This window comes from Cervus elaphus, chromosome 11 (genome assembly GCF_910594005.1).
Source record: "Cervus elaphus chromosome 11, mCerEla1.1, whole genome shotgun sequence".
Classification (NCBI taxonomy): Eukaryota; Metazoa; Chordata; class Mammalia; order Artiodactyla; family Cervidae; genus Cervus; species Cervus elaphus.
Genome location: NC_057825.1, coordinates 83636129 through 83662680, shown reverse-complemented (window position 1 = coordinate 83662680; position 26552 = coordinate 83636129). Strand labels below are relative to the sequence as shown.

The 26552-nt window shown below is 37.5% G+C and overlaps 1 protein-coding gene across 2 annotated transcripts in view; it reads right to left on the bottom strand.

The window, feature by feature from the left end:
* The window catches only part of PRKD3 (protein kinase D3), an 86026-nt gene that overhangs the window by 40874 nt on the left and 18600 nt on the right, over nucleotides 1-26552 (bottom strand). For both annotated transcript variants that reach the window (XM_043918223.1, XM_043918224.1), the window contains exons 3-5: nucleotides 5110-5248; nucleotides 3205-3336; nucleotides 2258-2415 (exon numbers count right to left, since the gene is read on the bottom strand). In XM_043918223.1, the coding sequence (XP_043774158.1) occupies nucleotides 2258-2415; nucleotides 3205-3336; nucleotides 5110-5248 (429 nt within the window). The remainder of the gene's footprint in view (nucleotides 1-2257; nucleotides 2416-3204; nucleotides 3337-5109; nucleotides 5249-26552) is intronic.

The following is a 26552-nucleotide window of genomic DNA, read 5'->3' as shown; positions in this document are numbered from 1 at the left end:
CCCCAGTGGTCCAGTGCTTAGGACTTTATGCTTTCACAGCCAAGGATGCAGGTTTGATTCCTGGTCAGGGAACTAAGATTCTACAAGTCATGCAGTGGGGCAGGAAAAAAAAAATTTTGTCCCTAATGCACTGAGATGAACACTAATCTTTCTCGTCTCCAAACAGCCATCACTCAATATTGGTTTCTCTAAACGTGGTGGTTCCATTTTAACCAAATTCAATGAACAGTCTGTTTTCTTCTGCCTCTCCACCTCTTTACCTGATTCCCTTTACGATGATTTCAGACACTGACAGAAACTGCCTCCTTACATGACAACCCCAGGGTCAGATTCAAAGGCTTCTATTCCAAACTGGCCTTCTATCATGTCAGTAGTCAGTGAAGTTTATTATTTTGACTCCTTAGAAATTTTTCTTCCTCATGCTTTATCTGTGAAATCAAGACAATAGCTCCGTGCCTGCCAGGACTGTGGTGAGGATTACACAAGAAGAGAAGTAAAGCATCCCAGCATGAAGACTGGCACCGGACAAGTTACAAGGCTCTTCCTGCACAGCCGCTGACAGCGAGCTCTCTAAACCGGGTTCAGACTCAGGGTGCTCCCAGCTCTTCACTATCTCCTTCACCCCTTTACACTGTTCTCTTTTACCACTCTTCCTTCCCTCTGATCTTCCTCCATGAGCTCTCAGCTCTTCTTACTGTATGTACCTTCATTTTTGAGACTGTATTCTTTACTACAGTTTCTACTTGTTCTAAAACACTCTGTACAATCTATCCAATTCAAACATACCACTCTCCTTATACTTCTCTAAAGAATTTTCATCCTCCGGGTAAAATAAAAATGAATAAATTAAAACTGAATACCTTATTCATCTGCTCGGTCCTGTCATTTCCTAATCTTATAATACTCAGTGGGTATGGCTGACAAACCAGTACTGTTTGCGGGGTTCTTAAGACAACATACATTCATCCTACAGTCCCCAATTCGAGCCAGGTTTCCCTGTGTAGCTTGTGTGTAAAAGGCATTAATCTTTCCCTAAGCTTTCGCATGTGTTTATAGTAACTCCTCCTTCTCAGTTCTAATGCTACAGCGCTCATCTTATACTTTAAAAATGTCATACTAGGGCTATGCAATATGGAAACGTGAGATTTTTGTGAAAGAATTTCAGAAGCTTCTATTTTAGATCCTCAATTTAGCGAAATCTTGTGATGAAGCTGTTAAGACAACAGTCCAATGGCTTGATTTTGCCATTAATATACAGAAGGCCAAAGAGGTTACAGAAATAACTAAATTAAGACTGTAATCTACAGATGGAAATCATTTAAAGTAGTACCAAATAAGTAAGGCAGTTATTTCTTTATTCTCCAATCTACTACATTTACCCTTGAGGTGTACAATATAAGAGGAAAAATCATGGATTTACACATAAGCAGATCTGGGTTGAATTCTAATATTGCTTACTGATTTGTTCTGTGACTTCAGTCAAGTCACTTGATGATTCTGAGTGCCAGCTACCTCACGGTATACAGACCTCACTGGAATACTGTAAAGAGCAGTGATGTCACTCAAACACTCATTCATTTATGACTGAGTGCCCACTAAGGTACAAGGTACGGAGCTGGGCGCGGTGGGGCAAAGAAAGACATGAGCACTGTCTTCTCTAAAAAGATAAACTCCTTGAGGACAATCTAATATACAAAGGCTGTGATACTACGGTACAATGCTATACACACCATCAAGGAGGGTTGAAAAGTGGTATGGCATTCAGAAAAATAACTTCTAGGTAAACGGGAATCTAGGTCTAGAAAAAGCACATTGGAAAAAAAAAAGAAAAAGCACATAGGATAGATATCAACAAGAGCAAATGTGGGGAGGGGAGGGTGGGGAGAAAGGATGTGTTCAGGGAACGCTGAATACTACAGATTGTCGGAAACGCAGAATATACAGAGGTTTCCTTGAAAGAAGTGATCTAATTGGTTGTTGACTATTAAGCTGTAGTGAAGTGTGGAGAGCAGGAGTCAGGATACTGATCAGGAGACTGATCTTGTGGTTCAAGTGATAAGGTGATCTCAAAGTAACAACATGCAATTCATTGCTACTGGTAAGCCCTGTCTACAGTGATACATTTTAAGTTTCTGAAGTGTAGGAATGCTACTGTTCTTTAGTATATAACTTATGATTTAGGATGAAACATAAAGAGTAAGTAGAAATATAAAGAGTAAGTGGTAAGAATGCCCTCTATTATCTTAAGAGTACATACCTCTTCAGTGGGAAGGGCTACATAATCAGTCTGCAGGGGTCTTGGAACTGAGAGGCCAGGTCCTGGCAGGGATACATTTGAGAGACGTCTCTTTCTTACACCACTACAGTTATTTGGAATCTTGAAGGCACATCGTTTATGATAATTTAATCCACAGCCTAAATATATTTTAAAAGGTTAAAAAAAAGTTTTTTAACTTAACCATCTAAGTGCATACATTAAAAAAACAACCGGGGCTTCTTTTCTCTGGCAGCAGTAGCTATCCTAATGAAGAACCCAGATAACAAGCTAAGAAGAATAGGAAATGTGTAGAAAGGTTTATTTAGAAAGGTTAGGTTAGCTAAAGCAGTGGTTTCTTCAAGTGTGCTCCCCAAGGCAGCACTCAAGAATTTGTTAGAAATCTAATAAATTATTGGGCTTCACCTCAGACCTACTGAATCAGAAACTTTGGAAATGGGGCCTTACAAAGTAATGTTTCAGCAAGTCTTCAAGGTGATTCTGATACACAGTAAAGTTTGAGAACCACTGGCTTAAGTAACTTCAGCAAACTGTGGACTATGACATGTGAAAATTACATGCAATTCAGATTTCAGTGCTCATAAATAATTTTATTGGAACACAGCACTCTCACAGTTTATCACCTGCCCATGGCTATTTTCATGCTACAATGGCAAAGTTAAGCCACTGTAACTGAGACCACATGGCCAGCAAAACTTAAAATCCCAGCATGCACCCTCTGGTCCTTTAGAGAACAAGTTTACTGACTAATCAGATGTGCACCTACATCCTACCCCCCTGGCAATTCTAACACAGAACCACCACATTGCTCTGCTTCTAAACCTCGGGTACTACCTAGTCACTGACCAATGATCTTATTTTTTCATTGATGATTAAAGAACGCAAATGTGAAAACTTATTTCAAATTATCAAAAATTTAGAACACATACCTTCACATTTTAGTCCCTGGCGTACCAATCCCCAAAGCATCTCACCACAGTAATCACAGAAAGTAGGTGCCTTGTAAGAATGCACATAGAGAGTATGCGGACGAATCTGGAAGTCTTCTACTGTGGCCAAAGCTTTAAAAATAAGGGAAATATTCAAATAAACCCTATACTTGCAGTTGTGATAAGATTAAGAACATCGACCATAGTCACTTATGTCAAAGCATACAGAATTTTTCTTTTTCTGAAACTTTCATCTTTCATCGATAAAAAATTATTTTAAGACTTTAATATCATGGCTTTTGAACTTTATTTTAGGAAACTGACCAACTTAAAATAACTTGATCTCTAAAAGTATGTATTTTGACCTCCAAAAGCATTTTCTTGGAGTTAGATTGCAAATAACTGTCAGATTTATTTTAGCTAATTAAAAACTATTTAACGTATAATGTACTGGGAAGTAGAACACTAAATTTAAAAAAAGTATAGAACTTAACATCAACTTATAGCAATGTTTCTGGGAGAAATGCACTCAGTCCTAAATTAGGATCCCAGGATACCTCTGTCTGTCCTCCACAGTCCCAGTGTATAGGAAAAAGACTCTTCTCCCCTCTGTGTGCAACTCAACAAAGCAGATGCATCCATCATCAGACATCCTTTCAACATCACCTGCAAGTCACTAAGGATATTCCTGTGGGCTGACGTAGGCTCCAGAGCAAAGAAGGAATAAATATGAGCATGACCACCAGGGAAGACAGGGAGTAGAGCCCCTCTACAATGAAAAGGAAGACAAGGACTGGGATGTGTTCAGAATTTGGGGTTGTAGTGGAGAAGATAAACAGTAAGGATTAGAGACTAACAAGGAAAGGTGGTGATCAGAAAGAATCTCAAGACTACAAAGATGAAACTGCGAAGAGGGGAAAAAATGGTGGCAGGATGCTGGACTCTTGGCCTGGCCTTTCTTCCTTTCCTTCTCTCCCATCTCTTTACTTCTTTTTTCCATCCCTCTACATCTCTCCCTCCCTCTTTCCTTTGCTGCCAAACAGAAGTTCTACAGGCCTACTATACACATTCTTTATCCCTTGACACTTCTCACTAGCTATCCTGCCCACCTGCTGTTGGATGAGGTAAGAAATAGCAGGGGCTAAGGAACAATGGATGGCAAGAATGGGTGAGAGGGGAAAGGAGAGAATAAGAAAATGTCCACGAAGAAAAAGAAGAGAAGGAGCATTGTTTAAGTCATGGAATCAACCAATATTGCAATTTCCTCTTCCACATCTTTATTATTTCTTTCTTTTTTTTCCTTCTGATTTTCTTCTCCAAATGGTCACAGAAATGGGAAAAGGAAACAGAATTTCAGTGTAATTGTTTAATTTCCTTGGAGGAATATAGAGAAAATATAAAAGAGGAATATAGTTCTCTTCCAATTCAACTGGTAATTCCCTTAGCTTAGTAACACTTTAATTCAGGGCTTATTTTCCTGAGGGCTTCCCTGGTGGCTCAGATGGTAAAGAGCCTGCCTGCAATATGGGAGACCTGGGTTCCCTCCCTGGGTTGGGAAGGTGCCCTGGAGAAGGAAATGGCAACCCACTCCACTGTTCTTGCCTGGAGAATTCCATGGACGGAGGAGCCTGGTCGGCTATGGTCCATGGGGTCACAATGAATTGGACCCGACTGAGCGACTAACACTTTGTTTCTTATTTTCCTATTTTCTCATCTGTGATGTAATCTTCCTGAAAGTAAAAATCATATAATAACCTTATTATAGATGAAAGAAGTAAGCAACTATAGTATTTACAAAGTATAATTGAATATAGCATTTAGTTGAAGTCCCCCCCCACCCCCACCAAAAAAAGGCTCTTTGGAGGGGAAAATAAGGCAACAAAATAAAAGAAACTATTTACTTACCTGAAAGAACAACTTCTACTAGGTCTCCTTCATGTATTTCATCTGCTGAGGTAATGAGCTGCAGAATATTTTCTGAGTTCATATCATGGCGAAAAAGAAGAATTTTGTCATACATGCCAAAGAATCCACACTCTGGAAACTGTAGGAAAACAGTCCTGTATCAGTATACTCATTTCATAAGTAAATGTCTCAATCTTATGTAATAATTTTAAATGTACTTTTGTTGTTGATCAGTTGCCAAGTCGTGTCCAATTCTCTGCAACCCCATGGACTGCAGCATGCCATGCCTTCCTGTACCTCATCATCTCCTGGAAACGCTATTTGCTAACAATTTTATTAATATCCAAAAAGATCAACCATGTGCTCAAGCACCTTGGTTAAATCTCAAGTTCAAAATTACAAAAGTAAGCAACATATATAATTACTGATATCTTAAAACATTTGTCTCTTAATACAGAATTTCTTTACTCAGTTACTGATGAGGAATAAAACCTTCAACTCAGTGCTATTCTTAAAAGACTGAGGGGTGAGCAGTCTTTCCTGTCCTTCAGAACTGAGCTGCCCGTCTACTCACCTACCAGCCATACTGTTGTTGTTCAGGATGGACACGTGTGGTTATTTAAACTTAAGCTAATTAAAAATAAATAAAAGCTGAGTTTCTCAGTCTAGCCATATTCCCTGTGCTCAATCACCACGCTAATCTAGCTTGAGTAATCAACTGTTATTTATGCTTCCCCTTAACTTTTACATCTTGATGGTTTACCAAATTTAATATTTTCTTTATGGAGTCAACTCACTGTATCCTCTAAATAAGATATCCTGACCTTGAATGATATTTCCTTGTTTAGATCCAGTTGGTTTTGTAACGAGCAGTTTGATCATGTAACTCATCAGGTTTTCCTATTTACTTTGCCCACTGAAAAAGGCCAGGCCAAACTTGTAGCCCACTTCTACATCAATTAAGGATCTTACAGCATATATTTTAGGTGCAGATACCAACCTAGTTCATCTTACTTTATGGCCTTAATTTTCCCATTAAAAATTCTTATATACATCTCTAAAAAGGTCTCAATTCTGGGGGAAAAAGTTAAATTTTTAGGAATTGAAAATAATGACTTAATTAGAAATTTTAAAGTTTACTTGCATTTTAAAAAACCTAAGTTAATAAAGTGTAGAAATATTTAGAATTTTTATAATACTATATCTCTTTTCAATATTTGAGTTATGGATATTTTTATAACTTTGTAACATGCTGTAAACAGATCTAACAGCATAAGAATTTTCCACTGAAAAGAGTAATACAGAATCAAGTTATTTTCATTAAATTTTAACTTAAAATTTAAATTTACTAAATTTTATTTAATTATTAAATTAGAAAACATCTAATGGAGAGTAAAACTGAGTTGCAACTAAAAAACAACCTTAGTTGCAACAATTCTTAAGAATTATTAACAGAAGAATTCCATATTCCATCCTTATAAAATCTCTAACAAAATATTTGTATGAATAAAACTCATTTTAAAAAGTCAAAAAATTTTTTTACATGTCTTATAAGTGTACGGTCCTACGGTGTGTAAAGGTAAGAGTCAGTCCTTGCCTTCCAGGGGCTTACAATCTAGTAGAAAGAGAAATAAAACAAATATATAACACGATAAGAGAAATGCCAAGAATGAAAAAACCCTAGAAGAGGGAATAAAAAAGACAGACTATCCCTTTAAGAGTGCCATTTGAGCAGAATCATAAAAAGAGAAGCAAGATTTCCATGGGCAGAAAGTGAAAATGTAAGGGTCATCACTGAGAAAGTATAAGGTAAACGACAGAAGGGAAGTGGACTCTGACTGGAGAATGAGGTGACGGGGGTGGGGGTGGGGCGAGCAGGGATAGAAAAAAGGCAAAAATGTACACAGGAGCCCCAGACGGACCATACAAACAGAGAAACTCACCATCTGCAGGGCTGGGTTCTCAAGCTTTGCAACCTACAAACTATAGCACCTTAGATAAGCTGCTTAACCTCTCAAAGCTCAGCTTCTTGTCTATAAGTTAGGAATAGTAGGAGTACAAGCTTTTATTTTTTTTGGTGCACCACATGGCATGCAGGATCTCAGTTCCCAGGGATCGGACCTGTGCCTCTTGCAGAGGAAGCATGGAGTCTTAACCACCGGACCTGCAGGCAAGTCCCCATGAGTACTAGCTTTAAGTGGTTCTCGTCAAAATTAAATTATTTGATGACTATAAAACACTCAGCACTGTGATCAAATAAACACTAGTGGTTCATATTCTTCTATATCCAAAGTGGGAGAGACAAGGGGTGCCAGAGGAAGGCACGGACATGACCAGTTTTAAAGGATAACGCAGACAGCACTGAGTAGCTGGGACTGGAACAGCAAGAGACAGAGCAAGCTCCTAAAGAAGGCAGAAGCTATGGGGCAGGAGAGAGGTATCAGGGTCTGGATTACATAGAAGACAGGAAGAAAGACAAGAAACACTTCCCCCTAGAAACTACATTTGGTAAATTATACGGATCACTAATTCTGTTCTGACCAAACCAGAAGTCCCCACAACTAAACATATCAATGAGAGAAGAAAACATAAAAAATTAATGGCTTAGCAAAATTATGAGTATTAAGAATATTTATTTAAGATATACATTGTGTACCAAGCTAGAAAGCCATCAGTGACGATAAAGAACAAAGTAACTTTCTGGACTAGCAAATGTTTACATACTATATTCATCTATATGGTTGAGAAATTACAGAATTCTCCAAGAGAAAGGAAATGTAATAACAAGTCTGTGAAAAAGAGTTTTTTGCTATTCATGATTATATAGGTGTGTTTGGTAAGACATTTAGGAATTCTCTGAAAACAAGGGTCCTCACAAAATTAAGTAACAGAAACTGTGGCCTGAAAAAAAGAGTCAGAGAGAATATTAAATATTGCCACTGAATATCAGGAAACAGTGTTGCCCACCATTAAAAATATTATGAATCTTGAGGAATGAGTATTTCAAAGATAAACACTTAAAAAGTAGAAACAAAGAAATAAACCATAAACACTCACTTAAAAAAATCTAAACAATTGTAAGGAAAAACTCCATAAAAAACAAACAAACAAAAACTCTGTTAATAAGCTTTGAATATATAGAAATAGACTGTTGACGATTTTTAAAAATTCAGAAATTGATTTTCAACCAGGAATGAATTCATAACGTCATGTCTCACCTTTGGTCACACACTGGAATCATCTGTGGAGCTTAAAACCATGTCTGCTATTTTCACCCCAAGCATCTTTATCATTGACTTCTTTGCAGCAAGCATTTCTGCCACATAACTTACTGTCCATAAGGCAATTTTGCCGTCAAAGATAAAGTAACTGGTTGACAGTTTGGTTTCAAAGTATATTACCATTTCTTCTAGTTGGCAACATCATCAATGGCTTTACTGAGCTGACAAATGAAGCAGACGCTTTACCATCTAAGCCACCAAGGAAGTCCTGACAAATGAGGATGATCTGCCCCAAAATGATTTGGTTTCTTATTTTGGAATACAGTACACATCAAAGGAGAAAGAGGCTGAGGGCCTTAAAGGTGCAGAACTCATCCCACATTTCTCATAGAACTTTGGAATGTCTACCAACAGACATGTGACAGAAACGACAATGTAGAAGAAAGCTTTCACAACACAATACAAAGCTTGGTTACAAACATGCATCCCAGTATTTGGAAACTGACACTTCTCTTAATGAAGGAAGAAATTTTAGTGAAAAAGACTAAGTGCAACATGGAACGAGAAGAAAACGGAATAAGTAAAAAACCACATACAGTTGAACAATCTGTGGGCTAGAAGTGCCGACCCCCATGCAGTCAAAAACCTATGCGTAACTTGACAGCTGGCCTCTGAATCTGCAGCTCTGCACTGGCAGACTCAACTGACTGCCATCATGTAGTAATGCAGTACGTGTGAACAAAAAACCTGAATGTGACCAAAATGCCTGTGGCAAAGATATCCACAGCAAAGATGCTGAGGGGAAAGTATCAAGAACAGTTAAAACAAACAAAACATACGAAGATTATTCCTAGATTTATGGTTAAGCTCTAGGGGATAGGACATGGACACCTGATTTCAAAATTTACTTTTATATTATTCAGTGTATTTTATATATATATATATATATATATATATGCAGGCGTGTGTGCAAGCTAAGTTATCTCAGTTGTGTCTGACTCTTCATGACTCTATGGATTATAGCCCACTAGGCTTCTGTGTCCATCGGATTCTCCAGGCAAGAATACTCGAGTGGGTTGCTATGTCCTTCTCCAGGGGATCTTCCTGACCCAGGAATCGAACCCGAGTCTTTTATGTATCCTGCGTTGGCATGTGGGTTCTTTACTGCTCAGTTCAGTTCAGTTCAGTTCAGTCATGTCCGATTCATTGTGACCCCATGGACTACAGGACACCAAGCTTCCCTGTCCATCACCAACTCCCGGAGCGTACTCAAACTCAAGTCCATTTCATCGGTGATGCCATCCAACCATCTCATCCTCTGTAGTCCCCTTCTCCTCCCGCCTTCAATCTTTCCCAGCATCAGGGTCTTTTTAAATGAGTTGGTTCTTCACATCAGGTGGCCAAAGTATTGGAGTTACAGCATCAGTTCTTCCAGTGAATATTCAGGACTAATTTCCTTTAGGATGGACTGGTTGGATCTCCTTGCAGTCCAAGGGACTCTCAAGAATCTTCTCCAACACCACAGTTCAAAAGCATCCATTCTTTGGCACTCAGCTTTCTTTATAGTCTTTACTGCTAGCACCACCTATATATATAGCAACAAAGAACCCATGTGGGAAGCCCTATATATATACATATATATAAACACACACACACACGTACATGTATCAGTTCAGTTGCTCAGCTGTCTTTATAGTCCAACTCTCACATCCATACATGACTACTGGAAAAACCATAGCCTTGACTAGACGGACCTTTGTTGGCAAAGTAATGTCTCTACTTTCTAATATGATGTCTAGGTTGATCACAGCTTTCCTTCCAAGGAGTAAGCGTCTTTTAATTTCATGGCTGCAGTCACCATCTGCAGTGATTCTGAAGCCCCCAAAAATAAAGTCAGCCACTGTTTCCTCATCTATTTGCCATGAAGTGATGGGACTGGGTGCCGTTATCTTAAGCTTTCTGAATGCTGAGCTTTAAGCCAACTTTTTCACTCTCCTCTTTCACTTTCATCAAGAGGGACTTTAGTTCTTCTTCACTTTTTGCCATAAGGGTGGCATCATCTGCATATCTGAGGTTATTCATATTTCTCCCGGCAATCTTGATTCCAGCTTGTGCTTCCTCCAGCCCAGCATTTCTCATGATGTACTCTGCCCAGAAGTTAAATAAGCAGGGTGACAATATACAGCCTTGATGTACTCCTTTCCCTATTTGGAACCAGCCTGTTATTCCATGTCCAATTCTAACTGTTGCTTCCTGACCTGCATACAGATTTCTCAAGAGGCAGGTCAGGTGGTCTGATATTCCCATCTCTTTCAGAACTTTCCACAGTTTATTGTGATCCATACAGTCAAAGGCTTTGGCATAGTCGATAAAGCAGAAACAGATGTTTTTCTGGAACTCTCTTGCTTTTTCGATGATCCAGTGGATGTTGGCAATTTGATCTCTGGTTCCTCTGCCTTTTCTAAAACTTCCAGCTTGAACATCTGGAAGTTCACGGTTCACGTATTGCTGAAGCCTGGCTTGGAGAATTTTTGAGCGTTGGTTTACTGGCATGATATGAGTGCAACTGTGCGGTAGTCTGAGCATTCTTTGGCATTGCCTTTCTTTGGGATTGGAATGAAAACTGACTTTTTCCAGTCCTGTGACCACTGCTGAGTTTTCCAAATGTGTTGGCATATTGAATGTAGCACTTTCACAGCATATACATATACATACATATACATGTATAGAGACATACAGATATATATCTTTTTAAAAATGGACTTTAAACAGTTTAACATAGAAAAATTAAGACAATAGCAGAGTGTTTCCTTATACCTATACCAATATACTGGATTCCCCTACTATTGACATTTTCACTGGTACATTTCTTACACTTAATGAACTAATATTGATACATTATCATTAACTAAAGTCCACAGTTCATTCAGATTTCCCTAGTTTTTACCCAATGTCTTTTTCTTGTCCCAGGTTCCCGTTTAGGATACCATACTTCCTTCAATTGTCAGATCTTCTTAGGCCCTTTTTGGCTGTGCCAGTTCCTTAGACTTTGCAGAGTTTTGAAGAGCTTGACTGTTTTGAGGAGTGCTGTTCAGGGGTTTTCCCAGATGCCTTATTGTCAGAATTTTTCTCCTTATTAGACTGGAGTTACAGATCTTGGCAAAGACGATGTCAGAGGTAAAGTGTCATACTCATCATATCATATCAAGTGTACCTACCATCAACACGATCAACTACTGTTGATGGAGACCTTGATGATCTGACTGAGGTCATGTTTGTTAGGTTTCTCCACTGAAAAGCTATTCCCCTCTCCCACTGATAACATACTCTTTGGAAGTATGTTACTATGAGCAGCCTGCACTTAACACTTGTTAATGAACGACAAGTTATGTTCCCTGCCTTCAAGGTAGAGAAGTATATAAATTATTCAGAATTCTTCTCTAGGGGAGATTTTTCTATTTCCTACCATTTATTTATTCATCCAAATGTATTATATGTATCTCTCAGTATGGACTTAAGGATAATTATTTTATACTTTGGGATACAATATATATTCTTTTAAAATACATTTTTTATTTCTGAGTATGAAATTTATTTACATGGCTCAAAATTTTAAAAGTACAAGAGTGCAGTGCAAAATCTAAGCTCCAGTTGCCCAGTGATCTCCGCCATGGTCAACAACACTGCCAGTTTTCTTAATATCCTTCTGAACATACTTTATACCTAAATAGTAGACATGGATATATCTTTTCCTCATTTTACACAAATGGTGGCAAACTATAAACAGTGTTCTGTACATTTTTTTCACTTAGAAACATATTTTAGAGATCATTTAATAACAATATACAAAAATGTTTTCCCTTTTTTTTTTTTTTTTAATAGCTGCACAGTTTTATTTTACCAATTCCCTACTGATGGGATATGGGTTGAGGAGTAAAACTAAAGCTAAATAGTCTTGAGTTCACTTACAAAGTTGGCTAAGTTACTTAACTTCAGTTTCTCCATTTGTAAAACAGTACCTACCTTGTAAGGTTATCACGAAAATTAAGTAAGTGAGTATATGTAAAGAGCTTAGAGAACTCCTGATGTTTTGAACGCCATATGAATTGAAGCTACTGTTCCCAATCTTTTTCATTACAAACAATACACAGTATATAATCTTGTATACACATTTTCCCCCATTTTTTGAATATATGAATAGGATAATTTCTTAGAAGATTTGCCAGGTCAAAGAACGTACACATTTAACATTTTTTGGACACTCCCCAAATGCTCTTTACAGAGGCTATACCAATTATACTTCCAAAAGTAACATACTAAGAACGCATGTTCTTTCCTTCATGTCTCTTGCTGTGGCTGTTCCTTACGGTCTGTCTCAAGGCATTTGTAATTTCTTCTTTGACTGCACCGCAGAGCCACTGTCTTTTTAGCAGCAGGTTGTTTAGTTTACATGGGACTGTTGAGATGGAGTGTGCACGTGGAGAGACTCTTCCTCCAGTCTTATAAAGCCACCAATCCTCCTGGATTAGAATCTCACCCTGAACATCTTCTTTAACCCCAAGTACCTCCTAAATCTCCTATTTCCAAATATAATTACAGTGAGGGTTAGGGTTTCAACAGATGAATTGAGAAGAGGAGCCCAATTCAGTCCATTTCAAGTATACCATCAAACTTGTTGACTTTAGGTTAAAAAAATGTATTTCAATGTAGTTTTCATTATAAGAAGCAAAGCTGAGCATTTTTCATATGCTTAAGAGATAGTTATATTTTCTGTAAACTATTCATTTTTGCCTCTTTCATGGATCCATAATCTTTATAACTTCAAATCCAATCATCCCTCAGAATGTTTCTCATTGTGTGGGACATCCTTAATAAGACCCGAACAACAGACCAAAAAACACAAGCCCCCTGTATATTCAGCAGTATATATAGTTGAATTTCTCAATATGGTATGATGCCAATAAAATACCCTATACAGAAAAAGGGAGCTTTTCCAAGATAATGGCTTGTTTTTCTCAGCCAGGTTCCAGTATAATAAAGAAAAAAGGATAACTTCCCCCCTTTCAATTGTATAAATTTTAAGAAGAAGAAATATTCTAGCAAACTAATGAAAATCAATTATTGATTACATTGTGAATTTCCATTTTCAGTGGACTCCCTTCTATTACTCATTCCAGAATACAGTCTTACCTAATAAAATGGTACAGTGCTTTCTAAGCATTCTTTTCTCACAAGGGGGCGGGGTGTGGGTGGGAGCTACTTGGGACAGAGACCAAGATTAGAAAAGGAGGAGAGGTGGTAATAAGCTTAGTATGAAAGTGAGTGAAAGTGAAAATCAGTCATGTCCAAGTCTTTGCAACCCCATGGACTATGTATTCCATGGAATTCTCCAGGCCAGAATACTGGGGTGGGTAGCCTTTCTCTTCTCCAGGGGATCTTCACAACCCAGGGATCGAACCCAGGCGGATTTAAACAATGGAGGCAGATTCTTTACCAGCTGAGCCACAAAGGAAGCCCATCAGTAACTGTCCCCTAGGAAAGTAGTTCTTAGCTGGGGTGATTTTGCCCTCCAGAAGATCTGGGCCATATCTTGAGTGTCTCAAAAATATCCTGAGACACTTTTGGTTGTTACAACTTGTGGTACTGGTACCTGGTGGGTACAGGCCAGGAATGCTACCAAACATCCTACAATAAGCACTCCACAAAACAAAGAATTCTCTGGTCCAAAATGTCGACAGTGCTGAAGTTGAGAAATGCTGCTCTGGGGGATAAAGGAGTCAAGAAAATAGAGGGACTGGAAAATGTGGAAGGAAGCTGACAACTTTCTGAAATCTAGACATGCTTTTATTTCCTTCCCTTGCCCACTTCAGCCTTGATTAAAAGAAAAAAGAGGAAATGAGAAAAACAGCAGAAGAGTTAGCAGGGTAGAAGCAAAAGGCCTTTATTTTGGCCTCTCTCCAAATCCCTGCTGCCCCTTTTCTGGATTTGCTTTCTACAAATGTGTCAATGACTTCTCTTGACTGTGCAAAATGAATTCTGTTCTCAGTTCATGTGGGAAAGTAACAGAATTTCATCACAAAGTTATCAAATTCTCACCCCTTATGCACTCACTTTGCCCACTTTAGACTCACCTGTCTTTGTTTCTGCATTAAAGATGGCTTCAGGAATAAAAAAAAAAACAGATCATCTTATCTTTCTGTAACTATCCCGTGAAAGTCATTTTTTATGGTATTAACTTATACTTAAGTTAAAAGTTTTAATACTTGCAAATAATATTCCTTCAAGTCACACTATATTTTGGGAGTTCTCTAATGTGAATAGTTTAAAGTTCATATCATTAAAATTCTGTCAATAAAATGTTAGATTAAGGCTTCCCTGGTGGCTCACTGGCAAAGAATCTGCCTGTCAAAGCAGGAGATGCAGGTTCGATCCCTGATCCGGGAAGATCCCACATGCCACGGGAAACTGAACCTGTGCACAACTTCTGAGCCTGAGCTCTGGAGTCCCGGAGCCGCACCTACTGAAGGCTGCGCGCCACGAGCCTGCGCTTTGCAAAAAGAGAAACCGCTGCAATGAGGAGCTCCTGCACCACAACTAAAGAAGCCCCTGCTCTCCCCAGTTAGAGAAGAGCCCTCACAGTAACGAAGACCCAACACAGCCAAAAATAAACAAACAAAATTTGGAAAAAAAAAAAAAAAGCAAAACAAAACTGCCACTGTTATCTATAACATCTCTGTGAACATTGTTTAAAAAAAATGTTAGATGAGGTGAGAACTTGTCAAGTTTCTATTTGGTCAAACACAATTTTTACACATTAACATAACAGCTTCAGAATTTAACATTACCTCAACATATAATTTATCACTATATACTTTAAAAAAGGAATACGAGTTTTAGTCTAATGGCAATGGGAAACCATTGGAGAATTTTAGTGTACCTTAAAAAAAATTTTTTTTTAACTTAAGTATAATGAATAAAGTACACGAATGTTAATTAGAAGATAGACAACTCTATATTCTCATGCCATGTAAGCACCACCCAGGTCAAGATTAATAGAGCATTTCTAGCATCACAGTTTTTTTCATATTCACTTAATTTGAAAAGCTGAAATACTAAAGTCATTGGATGCCAAGTAAATCTTCACAGTAAGTTTTTCTAATAATAAACCAGATGATAATAAATAAGCTCCAAGAGGGCAAGGGCATTCTCTTTGCAATGTTCCCTACTGAATGCCCAGCACCTAGAACTTAGTATCCAACAGGCACCTAGTATCTAACAGGCACTTACTGAAAAAGATGTTGACTGCCGAGCAAAGCTAAACTAATTTCACACTAAAATATTTCCAAGAAATAAATATAATTATCACTTTAACATCACCTTTTAGGAAACAATTTTATTGAAGAGAAGAATTTCAAGACTGTGTTCCCATACACAGATAGAAGACACGAAAGTCTAGATGAGCCAATGGGAAAATTATTCAATGTGGACTCTGAATTTCATCATTAATCTCTAATAGAATGTTGTGAATATGGGATGCTAGAGGAGCTGCTTCATTTAATACTACTTCTCTTTGACACAAACCAGAATGATCTTTTTTCATTTTATTTTTTCTTTGTTTTTCAATTAGTTCTGATTATCTTTAATTCAAACTTTTTGGAATTTTCTATTCTAGCCAAGGTCTTAACCTGAATATTAAAACAAAAACAAAAACCTTCTTCCTGTTTGAGCCTCCAGATTAGTCAACGGTTGCCTGACAGACACTGTTTTGCCAAGATAAAAAAACGCTGGGATAGGGTAAAGAGTAGGATGTCACCTAGCCATTGAACACAGCTGTAGTGAAAAGAATAGAGAGGGGGGGAAAAAGAGACTGACAACTGGTTTCTAGAACACAAAAGATACAGCTGGGGTTTTTGCTCTACTTTGGCAATTACATCATGTCTGCAGAGACAATGTATTCAAAGAACAGACCAAAATCCTCCTAAATCAGGATACGTAAACAAAGAGCCTTCAGGTCTAGTGTCATGTAAATGGTCAAAACTAAAAACAAATGTTTTAAATCAGTTAAAAGGAGACAGTCAGCTTTAGTTAGAATCATTTCAATTTCAATAAACACCATTATAGCTTAAAATGATTTACTGTCTGCCAATTTCCTCTTACTCCAATTACATCTACTATCTTCATTCAACAAATTAACACAATAGCAGTAGAGTTATAATAGTATTTCTAAGCCTCTTGGCAATATGAAAGTGGGAAACTAGCATTCATTGAGTGTAACAGTTGCTAAACACAAAGCATTATATTATACAAAGCACTTGATCTCATTTAATTTCCTCAGAATTCCTAAAACAAGTAACCCTAGTCCTCTAATAAGATGATCATTTTGCCTCTGTTTTTAACAGCCTGTCATATGCTAAGCACTAAAAGCAAAGGTTAGGGATAAAGCTAAGTTACTGTCATGGGTATAGCATGAGTGCTATACATGCTTTGGCATTTACTAAAATTTTAATAACACTACAGGATCAACGATCTTTCCAGAGTTAAAGAGATTTTAAAACCATGAATATTACTATTTTGAGGTACTAACCATGTGCCTGACGATGTGCTAAGGGCTTTACATTAATTACATTTTAAAATGGAGGTAAGTAATGATGACCCTTGCATTACAGATCAGGTTCAAAAGTCAAGTGACGGAAGAAAGGGTCTATAACCACAAAACAAAAAAGCTGCAGACTCAAAATCTTCACTTGCATCTATCCCTTTGATTTGAAAACACTGTTACCTCTTTCTTAGATTATTAAATCTTTTAAAAACACATGCCAATAACAAAAAATAATAGAACAGATTTTAAACGCTAACATAATTTTGACACGGGGAATCCATGCATAAATACTCTGTTTAAATGGGCAAGGCCTGCTCCCTCAGTTTTGATTTTCTCATTTGCAATCTGACTCTGGTAGTGGCCTCCTGGCAGAGATCTCATCAGCCAATTTCTGCTTGGTTCAATCCTAGTTCTACCTACTGCTCAGCTCCGTCTGCCTTCTTCTGATTGCCAGTCTTACCAGTTCTTTGGATTTCATCAGTATAAAGAACACTCCCTTTAGCTTATAAACTCCCAGAAGGCAGAGATACTGTGAGTTGTTAAGTTTGCTTTATAAACCAATATGAAGATACAGATATCTAATACACGGAGATTAAAAACTTACTTCCTTTGTGTAACTATATCCATACTCATAATGGAAACTGTAGTATTTTTAAACACATTGAAGGCAAACTACAAATCCTACTTTAAAGCTCTCAAGCTACAGTTCACATCTAGAAGACATTCATATTCACTAATTTACTAAGACTCTATAACAGTACCAACAGAAGTTTTTGATTTCTCCCAACTTCATAGATTTTATTTCTATCGACTTTAACTCCACGTTTTTCAACTTCAGCACTACTGGCATTTTGGACCAGACAATTCTTTGTTGAGGGGATTGGTGGGGCAGCTCTCCCGAGCACTGTAGCAGCATCCCTCCCCTCTACCCACTAGATACCAGTAGCACTTCCCTTCCCCTAACTGTGACGACAAAAACAAAGCATTTCCAGACATTACCCAATGTTCCTGGGGGTGGGGGGGTGTCAACCCACTTGAGAACCACTGGCTTAATTTAATTGTATACGTTAAAATCAGGTACTGTGGCTGTAGTATTGCCAATAACGTAGTCCCAATCTACATTCTTGGACTTCCCTGGTGTCTCAGTGGTAAAGAATCTGTCTGCAATGCAGGAGACTCGGGCTCAATTCCTGGGTCAGGAAGATCTCCTGGAGGAGGGCATGGCGACCCACTCTAGTATTCTTGCCTAGAAAATCCCATGGACACAAGAGCCTAGCAGGCTGCAGTCCACAGGGTCGCGAAGAGTAGGACATGACCGAAGCGACGCAGCAGCAGCAGCAGCAAACTACATTCTCACAAGCAATGTGAAGTTCACTGGCGTTCTCAGAGTGAGTAACTTTGAGAATTTCAAGTACTCTAGAAGAACCTGGCCTTTTACACAATCCCAGAAAGACAGAGCTCCAGAAACTAAACATCTGACCACCTACACTAGTGAGAGCAGGCTGGGCAAACCCAAGGCACTGATACAGGAAGCAGTATGGAAAAGAAGACTGGTGTGTATTCACTCGCTCCTTCTCTTTGTGATTCTAACAACTATGTGTTGTTTCATCAAGGGAAGTAATTAGCACTAAGGATTATTTGCAGTATCATGTTTTTAGCAGTAAACGCAGGTACAGTGGGTCTTTTAACAAATGTCTACTGAGTATAAGGCGTCTGGGGAGACAGAGGAATAAGACAGAACCAACCTCAATGTAACCTGAGTGTTGGAAGCATTTCAAATTTTCAAAAAGAGGAAGCTAACTTTTTGGCCAAAGTTAAAGACAACAACAACAACAAAAGAAACTCCACCCACTCCACCCTCAGGATGTGTCATGAAATTGGAGTGAATTCAAAGAGTGACCACTTTTGGTCACATCCAAGTTTTAAGCAGAGCTCAATTATGAATGATTTGCTTGTTAAAGAGATAAATTCTTCGGGGGGGAAAAAATCTGTGTACATGCTTTATACTACCTGTGTTAAGTTAGAACTTGATCCAGTTTTTAACTTTTGCTTACAATCACTGATAGCTCTGTTTCTATGAGGTTTTACCATACCTCACCTCTAATGGAAATACCAATTTCACTTTTCCCCTAACTGAACATATAATATCTAACATTTATTTAGTACTACTATATTGAACATTTCCATGTGTTTGTTTAATCGAATATCTTTGTGAGATATATTTTATATCAACTGACCAAATATTTAGAGATAAGTGTTTCTCTTACTAATATGCAAGCTCTTTACAGAATAAAGATATTAATCTTATGTAATACTTGGTGTAATATCTCCCTAACCTTACTTTTGTTTTTATTATTCTTACATCTGCAAATATTATAATTTGGAATATTCAAATCTGCAAGCTATTCTTTTCCTGTTTCTTTTTACTGTTCTGAAAGTGAGATATCTACTCATAAGTTTGATAAATACTCAACTACACTTTATTCTAATTTTCCTTTGATTTGAATTCTCATCAGTTCAGTTCAGTCGCTCAGTCGTATCCAACTCTTTGTGACCCCATGGGCTGCAGCACGCCAGGCCTCCCTGTCCATCACCAACTCCTGGAGTTTACTCAAACTCATCTCCTTGGAATCGGTGATGCCATCCAACCATCTCATCCTCTGTTGTCCCCTTCTCCTCCCGCCTTCAATCTTTCCCAGCATCAGGGTCTTTTTAAATGAGTCAGTTCTTCACATCAGGTGGCCAAAGTATTGGAGTTTCAGCTTCAACATCAGTTCTTCCAATGAATATTCAGGACTGATCTCCTTTAGGATGGACTGGTTGGATCTCCTTGCAGTTCAAGGGACTCTCAAGAGTCTTCTCCAACACCACAGTTCAAAAGCATCAATTCTTTGGTGCTCGACTTTCTTTATAGTCCAACTCTCACATCCATACATGACTACTGGAAAAACTATAGCCTTTGACTCGACGGTCCTTTGTTGGCAAAGCAATGTCTTTGCTTTTTAATATGCTGTCTAGGTTGATCATAGCTTTCCTTCCAAGGAGTAAGCGTCTTTTAATTTCATGGCTGCAGTCACCATCTGCAGTGATTCTGGAGCCCCAAAATTAAATTCAGCCACTGTTTCCCCATCTATTTGCCATGAAGTGATGGAACCGGATACCATGATCTTAGTTTTCTGAATGTTGAGTTTTAAGCCAACTTTTTCACTCTCCTCTTTCACTTTCATCAAGAGGGCCTTTAGTTCTTCACTTTTTGCCATAAGGGTGGCATCATCTGCATATCTGAGGTTATTCATATTTCTCCCGGCAATCTTGATTCCAGCTTGTGCTTCCTCCAGCCCAGCATTTCTCATGATGTACTCTGCCCAGAAGTTAAATAAGCAGGGTGACAATATACAGCCTTGATGTACTCCTTTTCCTATTTGGAACCAGCCTGTTGTTCCATGTCCAGTTCTAACTGTTGCTTCCTGACCTGCATACAGATTTCTCAAGAGGCAAGTCAGGTGGTGTGGTATTCCTACCTCTTGAAGAATTTTCCACAGTTTATTGTGAGCCACACAGTCAAAGGTTTTGGCATAGTCAGTAAAGCAGAAATAGCTATTTTTCTGGAACTCTCTTGCTTTTTCGATGATCCAGTGGATGTTGGCAATTTGATCTCTGGTTCCTAACCTTTAAATCTTGTGAAATTTATCCTGGTGTCAGGTATTAAGTGGAGATCTATGTTAATGCCCTTCAAATGCTTAGTGAGTTTTCTAAACTCAAATTTCTGAAAAATGATTCCCTTTTATTTCTCTCACCTCCCTTGGCATGTACTTAAAATGTATCATGGATCTATGACTGTGTTTAGTAGTATCTGGTTTCAGTTACTACAGTTTTTCACTTCCCCTTTTCTCTTACTTTTCAGATTTTTAACAATGCTTTTGACTACTTTTTCTCCCTAATGAACTTTAGTAAAACATTATCAGAGTAGAAAGAATCCCAGTAAATTTCTTTTCCCCAATAAAATTCTGAGTGGAAAAAAAATTTAATTCGGGGAGTACAAATTATATACTATCAGTCTTTCTTTTTCAGGAATATAATAATACATTTATTTCACAAAGCCTTTTTCTTAAGCATTACACAAAAATGTTAAATTTTATTTGTATTTCTATTCATTTATTTCTTAAGATAATTATCAATAAATACTTTCCATCGCTTTTTTCCTAATGGAAATGGTTATGTACTCTTGGTTAGTTTTATGTCCCTCTTGTAATATCAAAAGATCTAACATAGTAATGAGCTCTCCTCTCCCTATATCTTTAAAGTTGCTCTTTCTGGCAGTTCAGTCTTTGGGAATGTTAACACAATACAGGAAGATCTCAATTCCACCATATTAACCGTAACAGCCTATAATGGTATAGAAACACAGAAAAGCATGTTTGCTCACTTACTGCTCAACAACAGTAAATAACTAGTTAAATCAGTTGAACTCAAAATAATGATCCTGAAGTCACATCTGTAATCACATTAATCTAAAGAAACTTATTCCCTGAGGAATATACTACCATATTCTAAGACAAAAGTCACAGGTTTTCAGGAGCTAAAAGACTGCACATGAAACTCATACATACAGCCCAAGAACAGAAGATTAAATAAACCACAGAAATGATACATCATTAATCTCCAGTTTTCTGCATCAATAAAAAGGAGCATTAGTGGACCTAATAGGAAATTTCAAATAATTCACCCATACTGATCAAGGAAGGGATCAGCTGTCTTATACAGTTGAAAATGGATTATGACATGAATGCACATTCCATAAAGCACAAAGCCAAAAGTTAACATCAACTTAACCGGCAGGTGCTGTCAGTGGTTTCTGGATCACAACTGATTTCTTATAAACCCTCAAAGGAGAAAGGATCCCAAAGTACAAGGTGGTTAAAGTTTTGTTTGGTTTCATTTAGAAGCCACTAAGATCAGACTAATATGCAATATTACTGTTAAGCTAATATTTACTGTGTGATTACTATGTGCTGGGCTAAGCATTTTATAAATATAACCATTTAATATACATGTACACACATACACAAAACCATGAAATGAGTACTATTATAAACCTCATTTTCCAGATAGGAAACCAAGCTTTCACTAGTAAGTGGTAGAGACAAACCCAAATTTGACTCCCAAACTCATGTTTAACTACCGAACTATACTGTTTCATATGGATTCTTTTCTTTACTTACTCAATTAAGAAACATCTGTTGAGCACCTGCTGCGGACATGATGTTTGACCTCATAGAGACAGTTTTATGGTGGACAGTTTCAAGTAAAAGGACAATTACAATCAATATGATGAAAGTTAAAATATACGTTGTACAGGATACCAGCATCTAACCCAGGTGGAGGAGATCAGAAAAAGACTTCCTGGAGGTGTAAGCAGAGGGTATGGCAGGGGAAGGGTGTTCCAAGGAGAAGAACAGCAGGCACAAAGGCCTAGTAATATGACAGAAGTTGGCAGATTGGAGCTTAGGAAGTAATCTGGACTAGTGACATGCCTTTGGGAACCATAAGCATTTTCTCTAAGTATTATTGCAATAATACCTTACATAAATAATCGCATATTTCTGTTACCGGCTCACTGCCAGCAACCAGAAATGTTTGTCGAGTTAGTTGCAGAAAGTGAAGAGAACAGAAATTACCATGAATTCTTGAATAACTAGGTCTAGTGCATATAAAATTTAGAACCCTACTAAGAAGCAGAAGCACAGAGCTTTATTCATTTGACTGTGAAAAAAAACTCCACATGTGCACAAACAAGACAGGTTTCTGTTCCCCCCTGACTACTGAGGATGTTAAAGGCATCCTGCTGTATTCATGCTACAAGCTATCAAAGCAGTCTTGGGGCATTGTACCAGCAGCTGAAGTTTAGTTCCACAGGTGAAGGACTACAGTTGGTGATAAGAAAAGTAAACAGTAGGGCTGAAAACATTGTCATAACTCCCCAATGAGATGACAGTTGTTCCTTTGAGTCATGTACCATTCTGTACCTTTATTTCAGGACTTAGTGTCACCTATCCTACATAACAGTAATTTGACATTCACTCATCTTCTCTTTTTCTAGAGCATAAATCACTAGGGGCAGGAAATTTATCCTTTATCTTGATAAGCTCCACAGTACCGGGCACTGTGATTGAACAACATAAGTGTACCACAAATGTCTACTGAACTGCATGAAGTAGTAACAGATAACGGCCCTGAGGAAAGGGATAACTGGATTATACTGTAAATCAGACCAGCAGAAGAAACAAAATCACCAGCATTTTCTTAATGTAAGATTTTGAACTGCCATATTAACCTAGAATCAGATGTAGACCTTACTGAATTTTTTTTTTAATTGGAGGATAATTGCTTTCCAATGTTGTACTGGTTTCTGCCCTACTGAATCTTTGAACTACCAGATGTCTTAAAAATATATTACTTTATTACCAGTATGTAGAAAACAATGATATCAAGCTCATACAACAAATTATACAATTTTAAATACTTAGAAAAAATATCTTCAGATTATTACTTGTCTGGCCATTTATGCTTGTCAATTTCCATTAAAGTAGAGGTTCCTGACTTTGGCTGCTCACGACAAGCACAGAGCCACAGATGGAGCACTTATGCAAACTCTCCACCCCCAAGAAGCATGACTTCACTGGTCTAGGAAAGGGTCTGTTAGGCTCCCCAGTTATTCTCAGGTGCAGTTAAGGTTGAAAACCACTGTTACAAACTAAGTCACATTTAAGTTGCACAGAAGCACCCAACCACATACATGGAGCTTGTAAATACTTTTAAAATGTTGACATTAAAAAAAAAAAAAAGCTGCTCATTAGGAAATGTTCATTGAAGGGTAATTAGAAAATTTTCCAGTGTACCCGCTTAAAAGTATTGGATAAGATTTTGTAGGAAAAAGAAACAAACACTGAAGTAAAGTCTGCAATGGTCAAAGTATGTGTAACCAACTGAAAAACTTATCAAAAATGACTGAATCATGGAAAACTTTGACAAGGAGCTTGGTTTACACTCCAATCTACTTTCACAGTAGGCTGGGATTGAAAACAGTTTTAAAAATGCACTAGCTCAGGTGTGGTCATAGCACAACCTGGAGACAATTCAAATATAGCTTTCTTACTGCACTAAATGGGCTTCCCAGGGGCTCAGTAGTGAAGACTCCGCCTTTCAACACAGGAGATGCAGGTTCAATCCCTGGGTCAGGAAGAAGGAAATGGCAACCCACACCTGCATTCTTGCCTGGAGAATTCCATGGACAGAAGGAGCCTGGCAGGCAACAGTCCATGGGGTCACAGAGAGTCACTCATGACTTAGCGACTAAACAGTAACAACTGCACTACATGTTTCAGATGAAAGTCTGGATTAGATAAGATGAGAAGGAAAGTAAACAACAAGATGTTTAGGAGAATTCTGAAAGTGTGGTAGAAATAATACAGGAGAAGATTAAGAAGGTTCAATGAATACCAAATTCTCAAAAGTTGAAGAAATTACATTCTCAAGACCAAGCTTAAATTCCAGCAACAAAACAAAAAGAAAACCACAGTAAGGCACATGATATTCAAATCACTGAAAACCAAGAAGAGAAAAATCTAAATGAAGACAGAGAAAAAGACATGTTGCATACAATTCAGATCCAACATAAAGTAATACAGAGTACTGAAAGTGTTAAGTGAGTGGATAAACATAAAAGATCATTTTTCTCAGTTCTAACTTTCTAAAAACCTAATTTACTGTTAAAAGCAAGAAGAATAACAACTTACTGAAAGATCTGTAACAAAGGTCAATCTTCATTATTTGCAGATTCTGCATCTGTGGATGTGCCTACTTACTAAAATTTACATGAAGCCTCAAAATCAATACGCTCTGTGCTTTACCAGTCATTTGCAGACATGCATAAAAGGTGAAAAATCTGTCACTCTGAATATTTCCAATTGAAACTGAACAAGGTGATGCTTTTGCCTTCTTGTTTCAGCTCTCATAGTGTAAAATGCATGTCCTTTTCATGGTCTATTTAGTGCCATGTGTTCTGAATTTGGGGGCTTTTTGACGGTGACTTCTCTGCTTAAAATGGCCCCAAGCACAGTCCTGATGTGCTGTCTACTGTCCCTAAACACAGGAAGGCTACAATGCGCCTAATGGAGAAAATGTGTGCTAGATGAACTCCACTCAGGCATGAGTGACACGGCTTCTGTACATGAGGTCAATAGTAACGAATCAACAATATATACATTAAATAAGGTGTTTTTAAGCAGAAACATATACAAAACAAGGTTATGTATTTACTGGCTGACAAAAATGTATCCTGAATGCTCACAGGGACGTAGCCCTGTGTTTTCCCTAGAAGCAATGATGCAGTATTCACTAATACAATGTTTGAGATCATGTTATAAATACCACAAGTAATGAGAATCACCTGTATGCAGTAATAAAGTATGTGACAACAACAGCACAAATGATGACAGAAAATAGAAATATACTATTCCAAGGAATGCATTACATTACACAGAGTGGTATGATACTGTTGAAAGACAGTTTATGATAAGATAATGATAAAGCAACAGTTGGCAAATATTTTTTATAAAAGGCTAGAGAGTAATTATTTTAGGTTTGGTGGCCCATACAGTCTCTGTTACAGCTACTTAAGTCCACTGCTGTTCACGAAAGCAGCCATAGGCAAGATACAAATGAACAAGCATGCTATGTTCCCAAAAACTCTATTTGTAGAAGAAGATAATGGGGCAGATTTGGCCCAAAGATGTAGTTTGCTGACCCTTGCACTAGAGCAACTGCTAAAAGGAATTTTAGGAGTACAATAAAACAATAGTTAAAAACAAAATGGAATTATATAACATACTCAATTTAAAAGAAGCTAGGAAAAAGAGAAAATGACTCAAGACCTAAAGAGAAAAAACAATACATTTTTTTAAAAACAATATATGTTAATTCATCTATACTAAAACTTGTGTTAAATACAGTCTAAACACTTGAAAAGCAGAAATTGACAGATTAAATTTAAAAAGCATGACCCAACCACATGCACTTTACAAAAAGCCCACATTACTTATGAAGGTATAAGAGAGGTTATAAGCAAAAACATGTGAAAAGGTTCCACAATGCAAAAACTAAACAACAAAAAAGGAGGAATGGTTATATTAATACCAAAGTTGACTTCAGAATAAGATATATAACAAGATATAAAGAAGAAAAGCTATACTTGTAAAAGGGATCAATGTATCAAAGGATGTAAAAATCTCAAATGTGCTTGCAAGTAACAGAGCTTCAAAAAACATGAAGTAAAAATTGATAAAAACTGAAAGGAGAAACAAAACTAAAATTATAGCTGGGAGATTTTAATACTACTTTCTTAGTACATTACAGAATAAAAAGAAGTCCATAAAGATACAGAAAACACGATCAACCACTTGACCTGTTATTTATAGAAAACTCCACTATACAAAAGCAGAATACATATTTTGTAAAACTGCAAATATAACATACAGAATGTACTGAAGGACACAGTCCTACACTATAAAACAAATCTCAATAAATATACAGGTTGAAATCATACAAAGTATACTCTTGAGCCA